General features: G+C 40.4%; 1 protein-coding gene across 1 annotated transcript in view; it reads right to left on the minus strand.

Annotated features, from left to right (window-relative positions):
* Positions 1-24,564, minus strand: part of MYH15 (myosin heavy chain 15) — a 156,813-nt gene continuing 132,249 nt past the window's right edge. The window contains 5 exon segments of the mRNA XM_032406238.1: positions 1-455; positions 1,348-1,451; positions 15,401-15,497; positions 18,574-18,744; positions 21,638-21,763. Of these exon segments, the coding sequence (XP_032262129.1) occupies positions 132-455; positions 1,348-1,451; positions 15,401-15,497; positions 18,574-18,744; positions 21,638-21,763 (822 nt within the window). The 3' untranslated portion in view covers positions 1-131.

The following is a 24,564-nucleotide window of genomic DNA, read 5'->3' on the forward strand; positions in this document are numbered from 1 at the left end:
ATCATCTTTGCTTTCTGGACTCCTGACTGTTCTACACAAATGAATCTAGGACCTGGAACTCGGAGCCAGCAAGTTCACCTGGAATTAAGCATTTGAGAAGTATAAATACAATATACATTCCACTCAAATGCTTAACACTGCATATTACCTGGCCAAAGAAAATTTAGTAAATATGGGAAGAGCTTAGCAGAACGTACTTTTTGTTTTTTCTCTTCAAAGTCTTTTGAAAAATAATTTCTTGTTCTACTGGTCTCTGTGATGACATGAGCTCTAAACATACACGCTTTAAGAATTACAACAGAGTTGAATATCTGACATACCTTTTTTCTAAACTCTTTTGCTTTGATCCTGAGTTTATTGACTTGAGATTCTGCTATCTCTGCTCTTTCCTTAGCTTCATTCAACTCATGTTGCTGCTTCTTATACTTGGAAAGATATTGATTGGCTTGTACTTCCTATAAAAATAAAAAAAATGAAAAAATATCCCTGTGCCTGCATAGTCATTTTTTTCTGCTTTGACATGAAAAAGTTGAAAAATGTGTGAAAGGAATCTAAACTTCTGAGTATTGAATGGAATATATTTTGGTATAATATATAAGAATTCAGACTTTCTAATAGGCATGAGATCCATTTTTGTAACCATTGTTCTCTGGAAATTTAGAACCTGCTCAGCACGTTCCACTAATTGGAGCTGGTATGGCTTTCACAGGCATGTTACATGTCAGAAAAACCACAATTGTTTCATAATCAGTTAAACATCCTAGTTTACCTTTGAGTAGAGGGGGTTTATCTTTAAAAATTATACAAGTCAACAGGTAATTTTTAGTCCTAGCAGTGTTTTAGCCCAAATCATTGAAATATAGGAGATATTAGGTATAAACCAATGTATATGGCACTTATGAATTACCTTCTATGTAGCTATGGATATTAACCCAGGGTTGGCAAGTACATTTCAGATGATGGTAGTTTGGGTCAGTTATGTCCAGGCTCATCAGGAAAAAGGACTGTGAGCCACATTATGCTCACCCAAGGTTTTGGGGTGAGGAAGGCCCCAGAGTGCTTACCTGGCCAAAAATTCACCATCCCTATACAACACCATGTTCTTACTGGACTCATTTCTTACAATGTACATGTTTGAGTATAAAACAAGGTTGAGGGCAAGAGCTCTGGCTCCCTGGAAGGAAAAGTAACAATTTTTTGAGCATTGTGATAATTCTAGTTTGAGAAAAACTAGAGAATGAACAGACTTTAAGCTGAGCTGGTCCTCTCTAGACAAAGTGCTTACCTATCTCCATTAATCAAAAACAATGGCTGGGAAATCCATGAGACGGCAATAGCCCCAGGTACGGCTGCCTCCATTTGCTGCTTGTAACTTTGTACTTGTAGCTGAAGTTTTTCCATCAGAGTCTGCATCCTGCTCAGATTTTTCTTGTCTTCCTCTGCCTGAAATGCTTAGGTATGTATATGAAGGTGATTTGAATGATCCAGCAGTCTGCATTGGGAGTCACCTCATGAGCAGGTAAGAGTTAGGAAACTTTATTAAACAACATATTTGAATTGTGATTTGAAAAATGGGTCTAACTTTACTGATTCCAAGTTTTGAGAAATTAACACAACTCTGAGCACTGACAGTCTTTTCTCCTGATCCATCACAGAACTCAATTAGCCTTTTGCTGAAATAGAAGTTAAAGCCACTAGTTTCAATTTGGTCAGCAGCCCTCCCATCCTAACCAAGCTACACCTGCCTGTGGTTTCTCAGGAGGAATGAAGTACCATTGTTACAAAAGCTGCATGTGCAAAACTAGAAACCTCTCCTCTCACTAATCAAACCAACTCTTCCCTTGAAATTTCTAATTGACTCTTGGCTTTGGATAATGAAACTATAGAAAAGGTAAGTTTTCTGGAATTCTGGTGTGGGCATCAGCAGAGATAGGAAAATTTTATGAGCTGTGGGGATATTGGTGTGTACATTCTCATTGCTTCCATTGCAATCAGGCGTGGGCTAGAGAAAGGAAATCTACTAAGATAGAGTTCCTCAACTGTGCTCTACAGAGCCTTGAGTATTCTGAGGAAACAGGAGGGGAGAGGCAGGCAGGCAAGATTCTGCACGTCCTCCATTTTCCTATGACCTTTCAACTAGAGTATCTCCATTTTGGAGCTGTTGAACTTCCCAAAAGAAGAACATCTCAACTGGTTGATGGTTGAGATACTGATTTAATCAAGACCTACCCCTGCTGCTCAAATTATTTTCCTGTTTTCATCTTACCTATTTCATCAAATGTCAACAACTTGGTGACTTTCATGGTCTTTCCACCTACCTTCCACTGCCTTCCACAAACCTCCTCCACTCCAAGTAGGCTCATCTCCTATTACCTCACAGCTTTCCTGCTTATTTCCACCTCTGTAAATTCAGTCAATATCTCCCCCCCCCACACACACACACACACAGCACAGAGGCAACAGATAGAAACACACAGTCTTTTCATGAAAGAGGTCTCTTTGCTTATCTTAGTAGCTACAGGCTAGGGGCAGGCTTCTAATTTAAAACACATCAAGGGGCTGACTGTGATACTCTCCAGAGTCTGGAGAGGCAAGTAGGCATCATATTCACACCTGCCCTCTGCCTCACACCAGGTTACTGATATCTCTCAGAAAGGAGCTTGTGCATATTTGGCACCTAGTTTTGTGGCTGCTGCCCAGGGAATACCCCATGGAGGCATGGCTCTGGTGGCCAACAGGACTTATGCTCATGGGTCCCATAAGACTGCAACAAACAAAAACTGCTTAACCACCTGCCCCTTCCCCTGCCATGGCACAGTATAGTAGCAGCATACCGAAATGCCATCATTCTGTAAAAGAGACCAATTCATTTATCTTAGTAGCTGTGACTGAGGAGTTGACTTCTAATTTAACATACATCAAGGGCCTGACTGCAATCTCCCCCAGAGACTGGGAACTTGGTAGGGGACAGCTTTATGCTCTCCATCTGTCCCACCCTAGCCTGCTGATGCTGCCAAGAAAGGAGCTTGTGCACAGATCTGGTGCCCTGGATTTTGTAGCTCTGCGCAGAAGACACATCCCTTGATAGCCTGGCACTGGTGGCCAGCAGGGCTTGTGTTCACAGAATCAATGGGATGGTAGCAAACAAAGAAACTGTTTGGCTCAGCACAAAAACAGACAGAAATATCTATCTCCCAGTCTTCCCCTAGAAGAGGTATATTTGCATATTTTAAAAGCTCCTACCTGAGGATCCAGCTTCCAGTCAGCCTGCATCTAGGTACTGAGATCTTCCTCTTTGGGACACTAATAGGCTAGGACATCCTCAACTATTGGGAGCCACTAAGAACAAAGAAGACTGCTTGAACAATCACAAAGATTTTAGAAACAACCAAGAGCTAGAGAAGTGTTGAACAATAAAGATCATCTTCTACATGTGGCCACTCGATCAAGACTGGAAGAGGTATCTGTTTTATGTAATGCATAGAAATCAGTACAGAAGGAAAAGAAAATGAAGGAACAGAGGAATGTGCTCCAAACAAAAAGCAAAATAAAATCTCAGAAAAAGAGGTAAGTGGTTTACCTGATAAAGAGTTCAAAATAATGGTCCTAAAGAAGCTCACCAAGCTCAGGAGAACAATGCATGAACAAAATGAAAATTTCAACAAAGAGAAAATTTAAGAGAGTACCACACAGAATCACAGTGATGAAGAATACAATAAGTGGACTGAAAAGTACAATATGGGGATTCAACAGCAGACTAGAAGCAGAAGAAAGGATCAGTGAACTTGAAGACAAGGGCAATGGAATTCCTCTCATCAGAACAACAAAAAGATAAAGAATAAAGAGTGAAGATAGCTTAATAGACTTATAGGAGAACATCAAGCAAACTAACATTTGCACATAAGGGTCGCAGAAGGAGAATAGAGAGAGAAAGGGGCAGAAAGTTTTTGAAAAAAAAAATAATGGCTGTAAACTTCCCTAACCTGGGGAAAGAAACAGACATCCAGATCCAGGAAGTTCAGAGACTTCCAAATAAAATGAACCCAAAGAGGCCCACACCAACACACACAATATTAAATCGTCAAAGACAGGGAAAGAATCTTAAAAGCAGCAAGAGAAAAACAACTTGTTACATATAAAGGAAACCCCATAAGACTGTGTAAGCAGAGTTTTCAGCAAAACCTTTGCAGGCCAGTAGGAAATGGTATAATATATTCAAAGAGCTGAAAGACAAAATACTACCAAACAAGAATACTCTACCTGGCAAAGTTGTCCTTCAGAACTGAAAGAGAGATAAACAGTTTTCCAGACAAGCAAAACCTAAAGGCATTCAATATCATTAGACTGGCCTTACAAGAAATATTAAAGGGACCTCAATAAGCTGAAATGAAAGGGCTCTAAGAAGTAACAGGAAAATGAATATATAAATCTCATTGGCAAAGATAAATATATAAAATTCAGGATAATATGCTGTTATGGCGGTGGGTAAATCACTTATATATCTAGTATGAAGGTTAAAAGACAAAAGTAGTAAAAATAACTAACTTCCAAAATCTGTTAATGAATACACAAGATAAAAATATGTAAATGGTGACATCAAAAACATAAAACATGGGCAGGGAGGAGAGTAAAAATATAGAACTTTAGAATGCATCCCAACTGAAGCTTAAAATAAACTATTATAAATACAGGTTGTTTTATGTAAGCCTCACGGTAACCACAAAGCAAAAACCTACAGTAGATACAGTAGATACAAAAACCTATAATAGATACACAAGATAAAGAGAAAGGAATCTGACCATACTACAGAAAATCATCAAATCACAAAAGCAGAAGAAAGGAACACAGGAATTACAAAACAGCCAGGAAACTAACTGGCAATTATGTACATCCCTATCAATAATTACTTTAAATGTAAGTGGACTAAATTTTCTCTAATCAAAAGACAAAGTGGCTGAATGGATTAAAAAAACAAGACTCATCTACCTGCTGCCTACAAGAGACTCACTTCAGATCTAAAGACACAAACAGACTCAAAGTGTAACAAGACATTCCCTGCAATTGTTAACCAAAATGAAGGTGGGGTAGCTACACTTCTATCAGACAAAATAGATGTTAAGACAAAGATCTTTTTTTTTTTTTTTTAAGATTTTATTTATTTATTTGAGAGAGAGAGAATGAGAGAGAACACGTGAGAGGGGGGAGGGTCAGAGGGAGAAGCAGACTCCCTGCCGAGCAGGGAGCCCGATGCGGGACTCGATCCAGGGACTCCAGGATCATGACCTGAGCCGAAGGCAGTCGCTTAACCAACTGAGCCACCCAGGCGCCCCAAGACAAAGATCTTAATAAGAGACAAAGGTCATTATATAATGATAAAGGGGTCAATTGAACAGGAGGGTATAGCATTTGTAAATATCTATGCACCAATATAGGAACATCTACATATATAAAGCAAATATTAACAGATCTAAAGGGAGAAATAAACAGCAATACAAAAATAGTAGGGGACTTTAATACCCAACTTTCATCAATAGATAAATCATACAGACAGAAAATCATTAAGGAAACATAGTCCTTAAACAAAACATTAGAACAGATGGACTTAACAGACTGTATACATTCTAACCAAAAGCAACAGATTACACATTATTCTCAAGCATGCATATAAGATTCCTCAGAATAGATCCTACGTTAGTCCACAAAACAAGTCTTAATAAATTTAAAAGGACTGAAATCATATCAAGTATCTTTTCTGACCACAACAGTATGAAACTGAAATTATAAGAAAAAAAAACTGGAAAATTCACAAGTATATGAAGATTAAAAAACATCACTAAACAACCAATGGGTCAAAGAAGAAATCAAAAGAGAAATTAAAAAACCCCAAAAAATATCTTGAGGCTTATATGCAACTGTTGAATCACTAAACTCTACCCTCTGAAACTAAAACAAAACAAAACAAAAGGTTGTTCCTTAAAATACTTTGATGCTATATTGTTCTTCACATAAAAGTTTGTACCTCTAATTTCTTCATTGTGAATTTTACCTCTTATCAATATAAACGTACTTTTTTTCCATCAAAAAAATACCTTGAGACAAATGAAAATGGAAATACAACATACCAAAACTTATGGGATACAGCAAAAGCAGTTCTAAGAGGGAAGTTCATAATAACAAATGTCCACATTAAGAAATGAAGAAAGATCTCAAATAAACAACCTAACTTTATATATATATATATATATATATATATATATTCACAACAGAATATTACTCAGCCATAAAAAAGGGATGCAATCTTACCATTTGCAGCAACATGGATGGACCTAGAGGATATTATGCTAAGTGAAATAAGCCAGGGAGAGAAAGACAAATGCCATATGATTTCACTTATATGTGTAATTTAAAAAACAAAATGAAGAAACTAACAAAAATAGCAAAAACAGAATCTTAAATACAGAGAACTGGTGGTTGCCAGTGGTGGGAGGGGATGGGCAAAAGAGGTAAGAGGAGTGGGAAATACAGGCTTCCAGTTTTGTAATGAATAAGTCATGGGATGAAAGGCACAGCATAGGGAATATAGCCAATGGTATTGTAATAGCGCTGTATGGTGGCAGATGGTCACTACTCTTGTGGAGAACATAGCATAACATCTAGAGGTGTCAAATCACTATGCTGTACACATGAAACTAATATAACATTTTATGTCACATATACTTCAACAACAGCAAAATTTTAAATAAACTGTTAAACTTTTAGCTAGACTCACCAAGAAAAGAGATGATTCAAATAAAATTAGAAAGAGGAGACATTACAAGTGATACCACGGAAATTCAAAGGATCATAAGAAACATTATAAACAGTTATATGCTAAAAATTTGGACAACCTAAACGAAATGGATAAATTCTTAGAACATACAACCTACCAAGACTGAATCATGAATAAATAGAAAATCTGAACAAATCAAAAACACAAGAAACAACAAGTTTGGCAAGGATGTGGAGAAAAAGCAACCCTCTGGCACTGTTGGTGGGAATGCAAATTGGTGCAGCCATTTGTGAAAACAATATGGAATTTCCTCAAAAAATTAAAAATAGAAATATCCTATGATCCAGAAATTGCACTACTGGGTATTTACCCAAAAAATATGAAGACACTAATTCAAAGGAATCCATGCACACCTATGTTTACTGCACCATTATTTACAATAGCAGCCCACAAGTTCTTCAATAGATGAAGCAGCCCACAAGTTCTTCAATAGATGAATGGATAAAGATGTTGGGTGTTTGTATGTGTGTTCAGCGATATTATTGGTACATTATCCAATCATAAAAAAGAATGAAATCTTGCCATTTACAACAACATGGATGAACTAGAGAGCATAATGCTAAGTGAAATAAGTCAGTCAGAGAAAGACCAAAACCATATGATCTCACTCATATGCGGAATTTAAGAAACAAATGAGTAAAGAAAAAAAGGGAGAGAGACAACCAAGAAACAGATTTTTAACTACAGAGAACAAACAAATGGTTACCAGAGGGGAGGTGGGTGAAGGGATTGGGAACTAGGGGATGGGGATTAAAGAGTGCACTTATTATGATTAAAAAAAAATAAAATGATAAAAATAAACAAAACTCAGGTGCTTGGGTGGCTCAGTCTGTTAAGGGTCTGCCTTTGGATCAGGTTATGATCCTGGGGTTCTGGGATCGTGTCCCGTAATGGGCTCCCTGCTCAGCCGGGAGTCTGCTTCTCCCTCTGCCCCTCCCCCTTGTTTGTGCACTTGCTCACTCTCTCTCTCTCGCAAAAATAAGTAAAATCTTTTTAATAAATAATTAAATAAATAAGTAAATCTCAATAAAGAAAAAATCTGAATAGAACAATTACTAGTAAGGAGATTGGATTAGTAATAAAAAACTTCTCAATGAACAAAAGTCCAGGACCAGATGTCATCATTGGTAAATTCTTTCAAATGTTTAAAGAAGAATTAATACCACTTCTTCCCAAATTCCTTCCCAAAATTGAAGAGGAGGGAACACTTCTAACACCTTTTACAAGGCCAGCATTACCCTATCAAACCATAAGAAAGAAAGAGAGAGGAAAGAAATAAAGAAAATTAAAGGCCAGTATCCCTGATGAACATAGATACAAAAATCCTCAAGAAAGTATTAGCAAACTGAATTCAATGATACATTAAAAAGATCATATGCCATGATCAAATTGGATTTATTTATTTTTTTTAATTTTTTAAAGATTTTATTTATCTGACACAGAGAGAGCAACAGCGAGAGAGGGAACGCAAGCAGGGGGAGTGGGAGAGGGAGAAGCAAGCTTCCCGCTGAGCAGGGAGCCCGATGCAGGGCTCGATCCCAGGACCCTGGGATCATGACCTGAGCCGAAGGCAGACGCTTAACGACTGAGCCACCCAGGCACCCCGATCAAATTGAATTTATTCCAAGGATGCAAAGATGGTCTGACATCTGCAAATCAATGTCATACACCACATTAACAAAATGGATAGAAATCATATGATCATCTCAATACATGCAGAAAAAGCATCTGACAAAATTCAACATCAGTTCATGATAAAACCTCTCAACAATGTGGGTATAGAGGGTTGTATCTCAAGATAATAAAGGCTGTATATGAAAAACCCACAGCTAACATACTCAATGGAGAAAAGCTAAGATTTTCCTCTGAGATCAGGAACAAGACAAAGATGCCTACTCTTACTACTTTTATTCAACGTATTACTGGATGTCTCAGCCAGAGCAATTAGGCAAGAAAAAGAAATAGAAGGCATCCAAATCAGAAAGGAAGAAGTAAAACTGTCTTGATTTGAAGATAATATAATAGCATATGTAACAAAACAAAAACCCTAAAGACTCCACCAAAAACTATTAGAAATAATAAATAGTAAAGTTTCAGGATATAAAATCAACATACAAAAATCAGTTGTGTTTCTGTACACTAGTAACAAACTATCAGAAAGAGAAATTAAGAAAACAATCCTGAAAAAAAAGAAAAGAAAAGAAAATCCTGGGGCTCCTGGGTGGCTCAGTCAGTTAAACATCCAACTCTTGATTTTAGCTCAGGTCATGATCTCAGTAACCTGGGATGGAACCCCAAGTTGGGCTCCCCGCTCAGTGGGGTGTCTGTTTGTCTCCCTCTCCCTCTGCCCCTCCCCCTGCTTGTGCTCTCTAAAATAAACAAATCTTAAAAAAAGAGAAAACAATCCTATTTACAAATGCATCAAAAAGAATAAAATACTTGGGAACAAATTTAACCAAAGGGATGAAAGACCTGTGCCCTGAAAACTATAAGACATTGATGAAAGAAATTTAAGAAGACACAAATAAAATGGAAAGATATTCCATGTTCATAGATTGGAAGAATATTATTAAAATGTCCATATTATACATAGCAATTTACTGTTTCAGTGCAATCCCTATCATAATTTCAATTGCATTTTTCACAGACATAGAACAAACAATTTTAAAATTTGTATGGAACCCAAAAGACCCCAAATAGACAAAGGAACTGAGAAAGAAGAAAACTCAGTGCATCATGCTTCCTGATTTCAAACTGTGTTATAAAGCTATAGTACTCAAAACAGTAGGGGTACTGACACAAACACAGACACATAGATCAATGAAACAAAATAGCCCAGAAATAAACCCGCATATATATGGTCAATTAATTTATGACAAAGGAGTGAAGAATATACAAGGATAGTCTCTTTAATAAATGGTGTTGGGAAAATTGGACAGCCACAGGCAAAAGAATGAAACTAGACCATTTTCTTATACCATACACAAAATTAGCTCAAAATGGCTTAAAGACTTAAATGTAAGATGTGAAACCATGAAAGCATAAAACTCCTAGAAGAAAACATGGGGTAAGCTTCTCAAAATTGGTCTTGGCTATGAAATTTGGATTTGACAGCAAAAACAAAGGCAACAGAAGCAAAAATAAATAAGTGGGACTACAGCGAACTAAAAAACTCCCATATAGCAAAGGAAACAGTTAAAAAAAATGAAAAGGCAACCCATGGAATAGGAGGAAATATTTTTAAATCCTATACCTGATACGGGATTAATATCTAAAATACATGAAGGACTCATACAACTGAATAGCAAAACAGAACAGAAAACAAAAAATATGATTTAAAAAATGGAATGAGGAACAGAAACATGCAAAGATGCTCAACATCATTATCAGGGAAATGCAAATCAAAACAACTATGAGATACCACCTCACACCTATCAGAATGGCTAAAATAAAACAAACAAACAAACAAACAACAACAAGAAACGAGTGTTGGCCAAGATGTGGAGAAAAAGGAACTCTCATGCACTGTTGGTGGGAATGCAAACTGGTGCAGCCACTGTGGAAAACAGTAGGGAGGTTCCTCAAAAAATAATTACCATATGATCCAGTAATTCCACTACTGGGTATTTACCCAAAGAATATGAAAACACTAATTCAAAAAGATATATGCATCCCTATGTTTACTGTAGCATTATTTTCAATAGCCAAAATATAGAAGCAACCCAAGTATCCATCAAAAGATGAATGGATAAAGAGGTGGTATATATACACACAGAATATTATTTAGTTATAAAAAAGAATGAAATCTTGCTATTTGCAACAACATGGATAGATCTAAAGGGTATAATGCTAGGTAAAGTAAGTCAGTCAGAGAGAGACAGATACCATATGGTTTCACTCATATGTGGAATTTAAGAAACAGAACAAACAAGCAAACAAAAAAAGAGACAAATGAAAAGCTGGCTGTTGGGGTGCCTGGGTGGCTCAGTCATTAAGCGTCTGCTTTCGGCTCAGGTAATGATCCCAGAGTCCTGGGATTGAGCCCCACATCGGGCTCCCTGCTCCACGGGAAGCCTGCTTCTCCCGCTCCAACTCCCCCTGCTTGTGTTCCCTCTCTCACTGTGTCTCTCTCTGTCAAATAAATAAATAAAATCTTTTTAAAAAAAAAGAAAGAGGGAGGGGGGTGGGAGGATGGGTTAGCCTGGTGATGGGTATTGAGGAGGGCACGTTCTGCATGGAGCACTGGGTGTTATGCACAAACAATGAATCGTGGAACACTATATCTAAAACTAATGATGTAATGTATGGGGATTAACATAACAATAAAAAAATTAAAAAAAAAAAGAAAGAAAGAAAAGCTGACTCTTAAATATAGAGAACAAACTGGTAGTTACCAGATGGGAGGTGGGTGGGGGGATGGGTGAAATAGGCAAAAGGTATTAAGAGTATACTTATGTCGATGAGCACTGAGTAATGTATAGAATTGTTGAATCACTATATTGCATATCTGAAACTAATATAACACTGTACATTAATTATACTGGAATTTTAAAAAAATGAACAGAGGATCTGTATGGATATTTTTTCAAAGAAGATATATATATATGGCCAATAGGTGCATGAAAAGGTGCTCAACATCACTCACCATCAGGGAAATGCAAATCAAAATCACAATGAGATATCAAAAAGACAAGAAATGACAAGTGTTGATGAGAAAAGGGAGCCTCTGTGCACTACTGTTGGGGATGCAAACTGGTGCAGCCACAGTGGAAAATGGTATGGAGTTTTCCTCAAAAATAGAACTACCATATGATTCAGCAATCCCACTTCTGGTTATTTATCTGAAGGAAACAAAATCACTATCTTAAAAAGATATCTGCATCCCCATGTTCATGAGAGTATTATTTACAGTAGCCAAGACATGGAAACAACCTAAGTGTCTATCAACAAATAGAAAATGGGGTATGTATATATACACACAGAATGGAATATTATTCAGCCATAAAAAGGAAGTCCTTACATTTTCAATCCTTAAGGGCATTATACTAAGTGAAATAAGTCAGAGAAAGACAAATAATATATGATCTTACCTATATGTAAAATCTAAAAAACCAAAGTCAGAAACAAAAAACAGATTGGTGGTGGCCAAAGGCAGGGGTATATGGGGGTGGGAAAAATGGGTCAAGGTGATCAAGAGGTACAAAATTCCAGTTATAAAATGTAAGTCCTGGGAATGTAATGTTGAGCATGGTGACTACAGTTAACAATACAGTGCTATATATTTGAAAGTTACTAAAAGAGTAAATCTTAAGAGTTCTCATCTCAAGAAAAAAAATTTTGTAATTATGTGTGGTGATGGATGTTAACTAAACTTGTGATAATCATTTCACAATGTAAACAAACATCAAATTATTATGTTGTACACCCAACACTAATGCCATGTTGTGTCAATTTTATCTGAATATAAATAAATCCATAAGTAAAGAAATAAAACTTCGATCAAGCCATTTGTATCGCCTAGCATGCTTCCCCACCCCACCTTAAGGTACAATCTGACAGTAGATAATTAATTACGAATTTTAAGCTTCCTCAGGCAGAGACCAAGATATAAGGAAATGAGACAATTCTATTTTTTTCAGCAAAATCTATTCTGTCTTCATCTGCCTGTCCCTTTCCCTCCCAGGTTTAAGAAATTTGAAGATTCATAGAATTATGTGTTTATAGGAAGTTCTAAAACCAACAGCAGTTTAATCGCTTAAAACCAATTTACTGAGGCCAGTAAACTTACTGAGTGGTCAAGGAAGCCACAAAGAAGAAAACTGAAGAAGGCTAGAAGTGGTTGCTGATGTTAATGATGTTCCTCCCACTTGAGAAGGCAAAGCCTTTGTTAGGCTTAGGTTCACATCTCAGCCCTGTGGTAGCCACAGCTGTACACAGCTCAGATTTCCCTTCAAGGAAAGAATTTGCCATTCAGCTGTGAGGTGGGCACTTACCTGAAAACCTCCAGCTGCAGCACCTTTGGGAGCTGCTGTAGCATTTACCCTGAGATCACCACTCCCCAGGCGGCCCCCAGTCACCACCTGGGCCCAGCAGTTATGAGGATCTGGCCATTTCTGCCCAACCTGGGGTTCCTTTCCAGGCAATCTTTGTGCTGGACACTGCTCAGAGGTGCACTGCAGGCTGAATCAGCTCCTAGTCCATCCTCCTTCCTTCACCCTTTCCTTTCATGGGTGTCAGACTCGCACTGTGGTCTGAAGGCTTTCTCTGCCTGATCCTGCTTGCTCTCCCCTTTGTCTTTCCAGGTGTTATGTCCAATAAATCTCTTGTACTTCTAGAACTCCATCCTGGCATTTGGTTCCCAGAGAAGCTACCCCAAATCACATTTTGTTTCCTTATCTTTATAAGTGAAGATACTATATCTGTAATTAGATTTGTAAGGATTAAATAACATCTATACTTAGATCCTGGAATATAGAATGCAGTTGAAGATAAAATGGAGCAGGTGGATGGGGGAGGGTGCAGAAAAACTGTCTGTACCTTCTACAATGGTTCTAAGTTCTAGTCCCATATCCTGCTTTATAGCACATTATTCTGGGTACTGGAGAGAGAAAACCTGATGAGCTTCCAGATACTAGAGGGAGATACGGGGGAAGATAAATGCTCAATGGGGACTGGCCATAGAACTATTGTGGTTGGGGTCACACCAGTGTCGTAGGATATTCCCAGAGGATTTTTCCTAGGAAATGAAAACCATATTTAGGCCCCTTTCAAAATGACATTTTCAATTGGCACCAATGACGCACTATCACGAAACACCCCACCTCATAGTCCTGGTGGTTGTATTGATGCTAAAGGAGAACAGACTGGATTGAGTCAGCATCTATCTTGAATATTTCAAAACCAGGTACTGATATCAAGGAATGTGGAGGGTTCTCTTATGTCTCTTTAAAGTTACAGCACCTAGCTTGATATCTTGTGTGAAATAGGTGCTCAGTAGGGGTTATCTGATTTAATGGCAGAAAATCATTGCATAACTGAATAGATATAGTCTAAGCACTGTGCGGACACATGGAAGACATTAAAAACTATACCTCCATACTAGTACATGAGGGAACAATAAGGTTATTGCTAAGAAGAAACAAAGATAAAACACAATAGAACAAGAATACGTTCTTGGGGACAATGAAAACCAAAAAAGTATAGCCTTGGTGTTTTGTTGTATAATGAACTTGTCCTCACAAGAAAAAATGTATGAGTAATCCACAGGAAAATAAAGAGAAGAAAAACCCGGACATTATTAACAAGCCTCATTTACTCCCCCAGCATAGGTGGCTTCCTGGCCCCCCGCAAAAGAAGAGTAGAATACCACATCTTTCATGCTCCCAAGCTGTTTACTTCCTTAGCCGCACATACCAGGGGCTCACTCCTGAGTGGTTTTGGTATAACAAGCATAGTCTAAAGAAGTGTCAGACTAACTCGTCTTAGAAAAGAACCACTTATTCGGTGAAGAAGAGCTGTGCAAGTAGCTCATTTCATCTTAATTAGCCTAAGATGATGTTTCTGAAGTGCTCTGCTTTCTCATCAACACTTTTTCCTGTTGCAAGGGAAGAAGACTTTGGCATCTCTAACAGCAACTCAGCCTCAGGGGCCAGAATCAAGACGGGCAGATCCAAAGTTGCTGTGAAAGTGGGTGGTGCCGGGAACGAATTTGCCTTTTCACTGGCACGAGCTAGATCACGCAGCGGGAGAGGGCTAGAACGTGACCTCTGGCATCCATGTTCAACAACTGGCATGTGCGCCCCTACTCTGTGCCAGGAAGATGCCAGGCCCCCGAGTGGCACATGACACGGTGCCTCTGCTCTCAGGGACTCTTATCTATGGTCCCCTCCAGTTGAAGAAAGGGAAAGACAGGTTGGAAAATGAAAATGAAAGGGAAGGATTATCTTGTGGCTTCAGAAATGCCTTAATTCCCGGTAAGAAGTCTTCCCGCTTCTTCGTTACTTGCTGGAGACCAACGGTGGTCCACAGGAAAAGGAGCTGAGAGCTCGGGAGGCCCGTCATTAACAGTTGTGCCTTCGCACCACCTGGCACCGGCACCAGATAGAGTCCTCGGGGGGCCTGGAGGGTTGGTGCCACCAGAGGCTGGGAGTGAAGATGTCCCCTGCTCCAGTGTCGCCAGGGTCCCATGTCACCTGCCGGCCGAGGAGCCGCCCCAACTCTCTGTCAGCCCCTTCATTTACACATTGTTCTCACTCAGCCTCTCACAGGAAGGCATCTTTTCGGCAAGTGCTGTAGACGTTATGTGTGAAAAAAAAATCAGCACCATATAAATAGCTTTTCACTTCTAATTGCGACGTGCCGCTCGCATTTTGCTTCCTGCGAGCTCTGGAAAGGGACCGACCCACACCACTAATGGCACAGGAGCCCCGGGACTGTCAGTCAGCGTCTACCGCTGGGAGAGGGCAAAGATGGAGAGAGCGCGGCAGGACACCCGGAAGGCCATTTCAGGCTTGAAGGAGCACGTTTCTCCAGCGCCCCGACAGCCAACAGTTTCCTGGAGTACCTGATCGCTCAGCTCTTGGACGCATCGCTCCAGCCTGCGGGCTCCCTTCCTGGTCTCTGAGCTGCGACGGGTTTCGTCCTCCAGTTCACCTTCCAGTTCGTGCACCTGCAACCAAACCCTGACCTCAGACCACAGGCTGGCAGCCAGCAAGCCAGAGTGACATCACATTGGCCGACTGGCACGGTCCTTTGCAATAGAGCGAAGTCATCTGGAAAGCTGCATCTACTCTTTTTTTTTTTTTTTTCATTTTATTATGTTATGTTAGTCACCATACATTACATCATTAGGTTTTGATGTAGTGTTCCATGATTCATTATTTGCGTATAACACCCAGTGCTCCATGCAATACGTGCCCTCCTTAATACCCATCACCAGGCTAACCCATCCCTCCACCCCTCCTCTCCCCTAGTGGGAGGGATGCATCCACTCTTTCTGGCCGCGGTTAAACAGGGCAGCCTCCCTGGGAACGCTGCCTCACCAAAAGCGAGTGGATTGAATTATGTGGGTTTATAAAAGACCTGTTTACACTCTGAAGGCTGGGAAGGGCTCGTCCACGCTCGACAAGTTGGGCTCATCCATGCAGAAGTGACAAGTTTCCTGTGAGGTCACAAAATTACACACATACACGTGTGTAGGAACGTAGGTGAGCATACAGAGAATAAGCTAGATAGAGCCCACTTTAAGGATCCAGCCACTGTATTATGTGATCTTAAGCTTCTTTCTCCCCGTTCAGCTCTGATCTCTGAAATCTGACCTTGAGGCTATGGGGCCTAACGGGCAGGCGCTGGCCGACAGCCCTGTTTTGTGGGAGAGCTGTATGGACTAACAATCTGCCTGCAGCCTGACGGAGTCCTATAAGCAAAGTCAACAGTCATTCAACAGATATTTTATGCTTGCCACCCACCAGACCCCAAGGCTAGGGATACAGCAGTGAACAGAACAAACAAAAATCTCTCCCCTGTATGAGCATACATTTTAATGAGGGGAACACACAAAGCAAAATATAGAATATGTTCGGTGGTGAGAAGTGATTTGGAGAAATAAAACGGAAAGGGGGGTAGAGAGTCGGGAGAGGAAGGGTGTTGGCTCCTCTTTGTCTTCCCCTCAATGTCCATGGCTCTCTCCCTGCCTTCTTCTTGACACAAAAGCCACCTTCTCAACAGGACCTTCCTGACTACCCTTTTAAAATTGCACAGTCTAATGCCCTGAGGCATGAAATTGCCTGGCATGTCTGACCCCATCTCTCACTCCCCGCCTCCCTCCCTCCCTCCACTTCAGACACACTGTCCTTGCTCGTCCTCAGGGAGGGCAAGTCAGCAGGTGTGCATGTTCTTTGTAGGTGAAGCCCACTAAAATAATCTTCTAACCCCCTGTCATATAGGAACCTAATACATAGTTCTATTGGATGAGACATGAGACGAAGAGGGCCCCTTTAAGATGAGGTTTTTCTCGCGTGTGTGTATTTTTAAGTTGATTAACACTCCTCTGGGAAAATCATTTTATTACATCAAATCCTAGACATCATATAATTTCACCTGTAAATATTTCGTTATGTAATCCTAACAGATGATAGTCTTATGATTATGTTTTTTAAGAAAATTAATCATAATTCCTTAGTATCAGCCGATATTGGGAGCTCATTGCTACTGAGTTAGCACTGGTTCTATGCCTTAGTGGTGGAGAAACAGCAACTGGAAACAAAATTAAATCCTGCAATGTTAAATTTGAATTGGAAATACCGGTATCATTCCTGTATTTTTTATTAGGGAAAAGAGACATATTCTAAGTTCTTTAATCTTATACCTACATGTTTTTTCTCATACTAAAAGATCTTGGTTCTTACACAATAAAGATTAAATAATTATTCGTTAGAGAATTATATTGGTCTTATTGATAGTAGTAATGATAAGATATTGTTATTTGAAACTGCAAGTACGGTTTGCTTTATTGCTGATTTTTTTTTTCTTTTGTCCTTAGATGTATTCCATGAGGGATGTACAAAGCACTATGTTTAAAAGTCACTGGGAATAATTCTTCTGTGTATTTTATGTCCCCCAACTTGATACACAGTTACCTTCACTTGTTTCCATTTGTGTTAACATTTTAGGGATTGATTTGTTTTATTCTGCTTGTTGATTTAAATTTGTTTTTTAATTATGAAGCATGTAAAAGCATGTAAATGTTTTATGTGATTTTGCAATCAAAACAATGGAATGAGGTTCATTCAGAAGGTCTCAGTTTCATCTCTGTGTTCTCCTCCTATGGGTAGCTAATGTCTAATCCTGTCACCCCTTCTTTTTGAAAACACAAGCAAATGTGTATGTGCACCCGTCTTCTAGATTTCCCCTGCTCTTGCACAAAAGCTTGTAGATTCTACCTGTTGCCTGTGCCTTTTATCATCATTGTACCTCTAGATGGGATCTCCAGAACCTACCACAGAGCTCTTCCTCATTCCTTTTCAATCAGCATGATTATCTGGAGGTACCATGGATGTGCATTGGAATTCTACTGTATGGATATACCATAAATGTGCAAAAGCAATACTGTATTTTTCAGGGGCCCTTCTGAACCGTCAAGTCCCAAATATTCTCCCTATCCTTCTAGCATTTGTCACTCAACTTGTACATAGTCATTGAAATCGACTCAATAGTTTTAAATATCCTATTTTTAAGAGAGATCTTCCTATTTGTTGTTAAGCTCCCTGAAGGCAGGTGCTACATCATTGCTGTCAGTCCTTCCTATATCTTCACTAAGCATTTCTTGATCCTTGTTTAGTTGTTTCCCTCCCACTTGCCCTGGCAGATAAAAAATGGGCCTTCTCTGCAGAGAAATAACAGGAACAAAGGCACAGAAGCAATACTGCGCAGGTGTTCCTGGAAGTAGCAGGTAACCCTGGCTCTGGGGGGCCTGGAGTTGGTGCGGCTGAACGGGAGAAGATACATTCTCACCGAGCAGGAAGAGGGAGGGCAGAGTTAATCCAGTCCAAGAAAAGTCTTGATTGATGGTACAAGGTCAAGCAAGAATGAATGAATATATTGAGATCTGACACTCTCAATGATCTAGAAGTGCTAAAAGCAGAAGTGATGAGAGAGATAGGGAACATTTGGAGTGATATTCCAGGACAATAAGGTGTTGAACTGGGAGTCATCATGACCCCATGCTGACCCATGCAAACACCTACCCTAGATTCTAGTTTCTGGATTTGCTTTCTATTCCCCATCATGGCAGTCTGTTCAGCTTCATCCAGCCTTTTTTGTAAGTCTTTAATTGTCTGCTCCATATTCTTTCTCATCCTCTCCAAGTGGGCATTGGTGTCTTGCTCCTTCTTCAGTTCTTCTGATATGTTTGCTGCCTAAAACAGAAAGAAAAGAGCTGATACCATACGATCCAGCAATTGCACTACTGGGTATTTACCCCAAAGATACAAACGTAGGGATCCGAAGGGGTACGTGCACCCCGATGTTTATAGCAGCAATGTCCACAATAGCCAAACTGTGGAAAGAGCCAAGATGTCCATCGACAGATGAATGGATAAAGAAGATGTGGTATATAAATACAATGGAATATTATGCAGCCATCAAAAGGAATGAGATCTTGCCATTTGCAACGACATGGATGGAACTGGAGGGTATTATGCTGGGCGAAATAAGTCAAACAGAAAAAGACATGTATCATATGACCTCACTGATATGAGGCTTTCTTAATCTCAGGAAGCAAACTGAGGGTTGCTGGAGTGGGGGGTGGGGTGGGAGGGATGGGATGACTGGGTGATAGACACTGGGGAGGGTATGTGCTCTGGTAAGCACTCTGAGTTGTGCAAGACTGTTGAATCTCAGATCTGTACCTCTGAAACAAATAATGCAATATATGTTAAGAAAAAAAAGAAGAAGAAGAAGTAGATAGCAGGAGGGGAAGAATGAAGGGGGGGAAATCGGAGGGGGAGACGAACCATGAGAGACGATGGACTCTGAAAAACAAACTGAGGGTTCTAGAGGGGAGGGGGATGGGAGGATGGGTTAGCCTGGTGATGGGTATTAAAGAGGGCACGTTCTGCATGGAGCACTGGGTGTTATGCACAAACAATGAATCATGGAACACTACATCTAAAACTAATGATGTAATGTATGGTGATTAACATAACAATAAAAAATTAAAAAAAAAAAGAAAGAAAGAAAAGAGCTGAGAAAAGCTGGCAGCCAACTGACCTTCACATTTCCACCCACAATCTTCAGGTCATGATCTGACTAGATGTCCTGCCTTCCTCTGTATATTAATCTCCTCCCACTGCTCTGTTCCTAACCTGGGTTATCCTTGAGTTTGTTAACAATATGGCAATCAAGATGACATCAGCTACCAGAGAGACTGGGGTGAGGAGTAGCAGAAACAGACCAGAGATGAAGTACAGCATGAACATTGCACAACACCTGTATCGAAAGAAAGCTTGAAGCAACAGCCTTGAATGGACTAAAGCCCGGGACGTGTCCTATAATATCATGTACCAAGACAAGTATGGAAGGGTGCCTATGAAAATCTTTCACATCTCGCTTTTATAACTCTGTGACTCACAACAACAAACAAGTTTAAGGCTCTAGGAATTTGGCAGCTACAGATGCTCTCAGTGCCAATAATCTGGCACAAGGAAGGTTAATTCTTGTTTGTGAAGCCTGCTCTTGGCTTTGGCTATGTGTACAAGGGCTTGATGTCTCGACAAAATTATTAAGAACCGGTTCATGAATCTCTCAGTGCATTTAATGTAAGAACGCTGTCCTCCCAGCCAAAGCTTCTCTGTCTATCAGGTTACCAACCATCTGTATAATTTAAGTGTGAGACGTCTGTGCAGATGGTGAGGGCAAAGAATGAATTATGGAGGCAACTCTGGGTTCTGCTATGTGGGGCTGGGACTCAGAGATGAACTATTAGAGAACTGGAAGGTGGGGGAAGAGGTAGTGGTTTCATTTTTCAACACTGTCAAAAAAAATCTTATAAAGGCACGCTGGAGCAGATAGTCTTCATAATGTGTGACTGCATACATTTCCCAAGCTGGAGTAGACACTCTTTTTATTCCATTCTCTCGATGGGGATTTTAATAAATGTTAAGCATATTATTTTTCTCTTGGCCATCAAACATTTTCAAGCTTTCACACACCTCTTTTCCATCACAGAGCAGAAATGTCTGCCTTGATACAAAATGGCTGAGTGATAGGCACGCTTCTCTATTCTTAGAGAGGGCTGGATTCTACAGTGACCTGGTGCCCGGGATTTGGTGCAAAGGTTTTGTTTAGCTCCTCAACTGCCAAATGACTCAGGCAAATATAGACACAAGCTCTTCCCCTCTTCTGAATTTTTAAAACGACTAATATGAAATCTAATACAAAATGTCTTGTCTTCCCAGTTTCCACATCCTTTCGTCAAGAGGATCAGCTTCCATTCACATAGCAAAGTCAGGGCTGCTGCACATAGGTGGGCGTTGATGGACTACACAGAGTCACTTGATGGGGATGGAGTGAGCGGAGGCTGCAGTTAAGTGCATACTCTGCTCAGCAAGCCTGGGACCTGCAAGGTCCTCCACCTCCCTCTGCTAATTTTCATGCTGAGTGTTACCTTCTGCTTGCTAAGCCCTTTGAGAGAAGCGCTGCATCTGCCCACAGGGGGTACCCAGCGGTGGCCTTTCTTCAGTTCCCACAAAGCTTCAGACAAGGCTGGCCACCAATGCTGAACTTAGTGCCATTTAGGAAAAGCACCCCCATCAACACTTTTAAACTTGCAAATAAAGAAGGTACACCAGCCCTGAAACCCTTCTTTACCAACCTGCTTGTGCTACTCAAACAATAGTATAGGTTGTAAGAAATGAGTGAAATAAGCTTTCTTTCCAGATCATCATCATCAAACCATTACAGACACTAGGAAAATAGCTATTTGTAGGGACCAGGAAGAATTGTTTCTAGACTCTAGATGGAAAGTGGCTTAACTTAAAAAAAAAAAAAAAAAAAACCTCCTGCTTTCATAAGGTTTTGCTTATAGCAATTCAATTGCTCCCTTTTATTGTCAGAGTAGGTTGGAAGGGAGGAGCTAATTGACCTAATTTTTCAAAATGGGAACAGAGAGGCAGAGGGGTCAGCTAATCTCCTCCTGGCTGTATGGAGAATCAATGGAATTCTTTTTGGCTGCAGATCTGCCCCTGCCCCTTGGCTACTGCTCGGGTCAACTCTGGAAGACAGGAGTGAGCAAGCAGTCAATGGACCCACCTCAGTGGCTGCCTTCTTGGCCTTCTCTTCTGCATTTTGACACCTCTGCACTGCCTCTTCGGCTTCATTCTGCATCCTGCCAACATCAACCTCCAGTTTCCTCTTCTGGCTGAGGAGGATAGTATTCTAAAGCAAAGTGGCACTCTCCTTAGGCAAGTTGAGACCAGCGAGGCAAAAGCAAGCTGGTGGGTTGAGGACATGCAATGGGAATGGGCTCTGGCCAGGAGCAAGTTCTGTTCTAAGCAGCCACAATCAGCGAAGCAGTACTTCCAACCCCAGGAAGCCTCCCTAGAAAACTCCCCTTTGCCAACAAAGGCATATTTGCATGGAAGGTATTTCATCCGTTAGAGGTTCAGTATTAAAGAGATAGTTTGTCTGAATAAGAAAGTAGAAATGGATCCAGATTATCTACAAACCACAACTATGTGTTTGGTTTTCAACTTGTTGAGGAATACGGTGTTCTGCCTTTTGTTCTTTGATGTGGTAGAAGCAAGTGTTCCAGAGCACAAGTCAGGGTCAGCTGCAGGCATTTGGGGAGCAGGAGGTTGGGGAATAAAAATCAGTTTCCCACATGCTGCTCCAGGAAAAACAAAAACCCCACTTCCTCTTTATCTACCTCCCCTTCTACCTGACTTTGCAGTGAGGAGATGGGAAGTGCAGCTCAGATGAGCCTCATCCCCCAGGCCTTAGGAGCCCTCCGCCACGTGGGAGGATGCTTGGTGTTTTGTGGCTGGTACTGTCCTAATTCTTTCTTTCCTGGTTGTGACACTAGAGACTGAGGCTCCTTTTGCTGCTATTTGGTCCATGTTTGAAGCACGGTTTTTCTGAGGGTGTGAAACCTTAGCACAGAGAATGTAATATAAAAAGCATAGGTTCCTATTTTTGATTTCTCTTCATTGTCCTTTCACTTTTCTCTAGCTAATTCCTCTCTCAGCAGTAGGATTGTACCTTGGAAATAGAAAGATATTCTAGCCTCACAGGTTCTGCCCTGCTTCCTCAATGGCATGAAGCATCTTCATCAAGGCTACCATGCTCTGTCCTCACAGAGACCTAGGTTCTATGCCCCCCACCCCAGGATTTTCCCTGGTGGTGGTGGTGGTGGTGGTGGTGTTGAGGATAAGTGTATTTTACTGGATATTTTCTGGATGCTCACTGCACATAACTCCATAGAAACTCTTTCTTTGTAAAGGAAGGTATAAATATAAATGCTGACTTGTTTATACGTGGAATCATTTAAAATCTGCTAGGGAGATAATGGTCAAAACCTTTTCAAGCTGAATGACTCTAATTGGTTCTTTTGGGGAGGAAGGGGGTTAGGAGATATTGTGCAAGAGGGCAATCTAGATTGTCACAGCTCAGGTTTGAAAAAAGAACACATATAATCAGCCAAGGATAAGTTTGGCCTTGTATATTTATTCTAGGCCTAGAGGTCTGGGAATGCAGAAGAGACTAAGAAGTTTCCATAAAAGGTTCATTATGCTTTCAAAAGATTGACAGCATTCTATTAATTGCAAGGTACCCCCACATGATTAATGTTGGGGAGAGGTCCTTGTGAGCAATGTAGTATCACCTAGATATGCTGGTCAGACAATGTGGTATCACCTAGATATGCTGGTCAAAGGGACCAGCAGCGTCACCTGAGAATTCATTTGATTCCTGGGTCCCACTGCAGAGATTCTGATTCAGTAGGTCTGAAATGAAACCTGAGAATTTGCATTTTTGTGTTAGTTTCTGTTATATACCTAAAGTGTCAGAAACTCTGCCCTAGAGATCAGGTTTCCACGGCCTAATTTTCTTTTTGTTTTTTTTCAAATTCATCTCCCCCTCCCTGTGTCTGCTTTTGCTCTGGTTGATGTGCTCAGCTCTCTCTAGGCTAGTGGTCTTTCATCATATTGGGACCCACTGGTGCATTATCAGTTATAATATGCATGGCAAATGATTTATTACCAATAGCTATTAAGTACTACAGATAGATGATTACTTTTTAAAAATTCAATATCCAACTTTATAAGAATCCTGCTCATTGTATTTAGATAAGCTTTCCTGAGAGAGAAAGAAAATGTTGAAGTGAGTTAGCCTGCCGGGAATTATGCATAACACACAGCCTATTTGTTCCATATCACATGATATCTAAATAGGGTTGTGTCATGCACAATGTTTTGTTGGACACGAAAGTCAAACGTAGGCACAAACTAATTGCAGTGCCTTCCAGCTGGTACATCTTTGGCTGATCCTTCCTTTTTCCCAATATTTCTAGGTAGGGGCACAATTGGCAATCTTGGAAGGGCAATTCTTTGTGAAGTAGGATTATCCTGCACCTAGCACTAGTATCTCTGAACTCTGCCCACTAAATGTCAGTGGCTCTCTCCAGTCACTGTGGCAACCAAAATGATCCCACAGATGTTTCTAAATACTCCAGGTATGGCAGTTCTGCCTATAGTCGTTTTAATCCATCTTCACAGCAATCACCAGAGTAAACTTCCTAAAATGAAAATCTGATCCTTTCACTCTTGGTTACTCAAAATTCTTCAGTGGATTCCCATTAGCTGCAAGACAGAATTCAAGCTTCATCAGTCTCAGACTCAAGGTTCCTGGGGACCTGGCTCTCCTTGCCTCTTAGCATTATTTCTCTGATCTCTCCTACACTCCGCTCCACCATGTTCGAGTGAGTATAGCAATTTCCCTCAATAGCCCAAATCTCCTCCTCCCCCATGCTTCTGTCTTTGGTTTCACAGCCCCAGTTAAGCGTATTGTGCATCTAGCTAGGTCTAGGACTGTCAGGGAAGGCTTTCTGTAGGGGTGTGCTTGCTCTGACACTACACTCCAGCAGTGCACTGCAGTTCCTCGCTTGGGTCTCCACTTTTTTGGGACAGTGGAGACATTCTGCATGTATCCCATGCATACCTGCTCAGGTTATGGTGGGTGCC

The sequence above is a fragment of the Phoca vitulina genome, unplaced genomic scaffold (assembly GCF_004348235.1).
Source record: "Phoca vitulina isolate PV1807 unplaced genomic scaffold, GSC_HSeal_1.0 scaffold8, whole genome shotgun sequence".
In the NCBI taxonomy this organism is placed as follows: domain Eukaryota; kingdom Metazoa; phylum Chordata; class Mammalia; order Carnivora; family Phocidae; genus Phoca; species Phoca vitulina.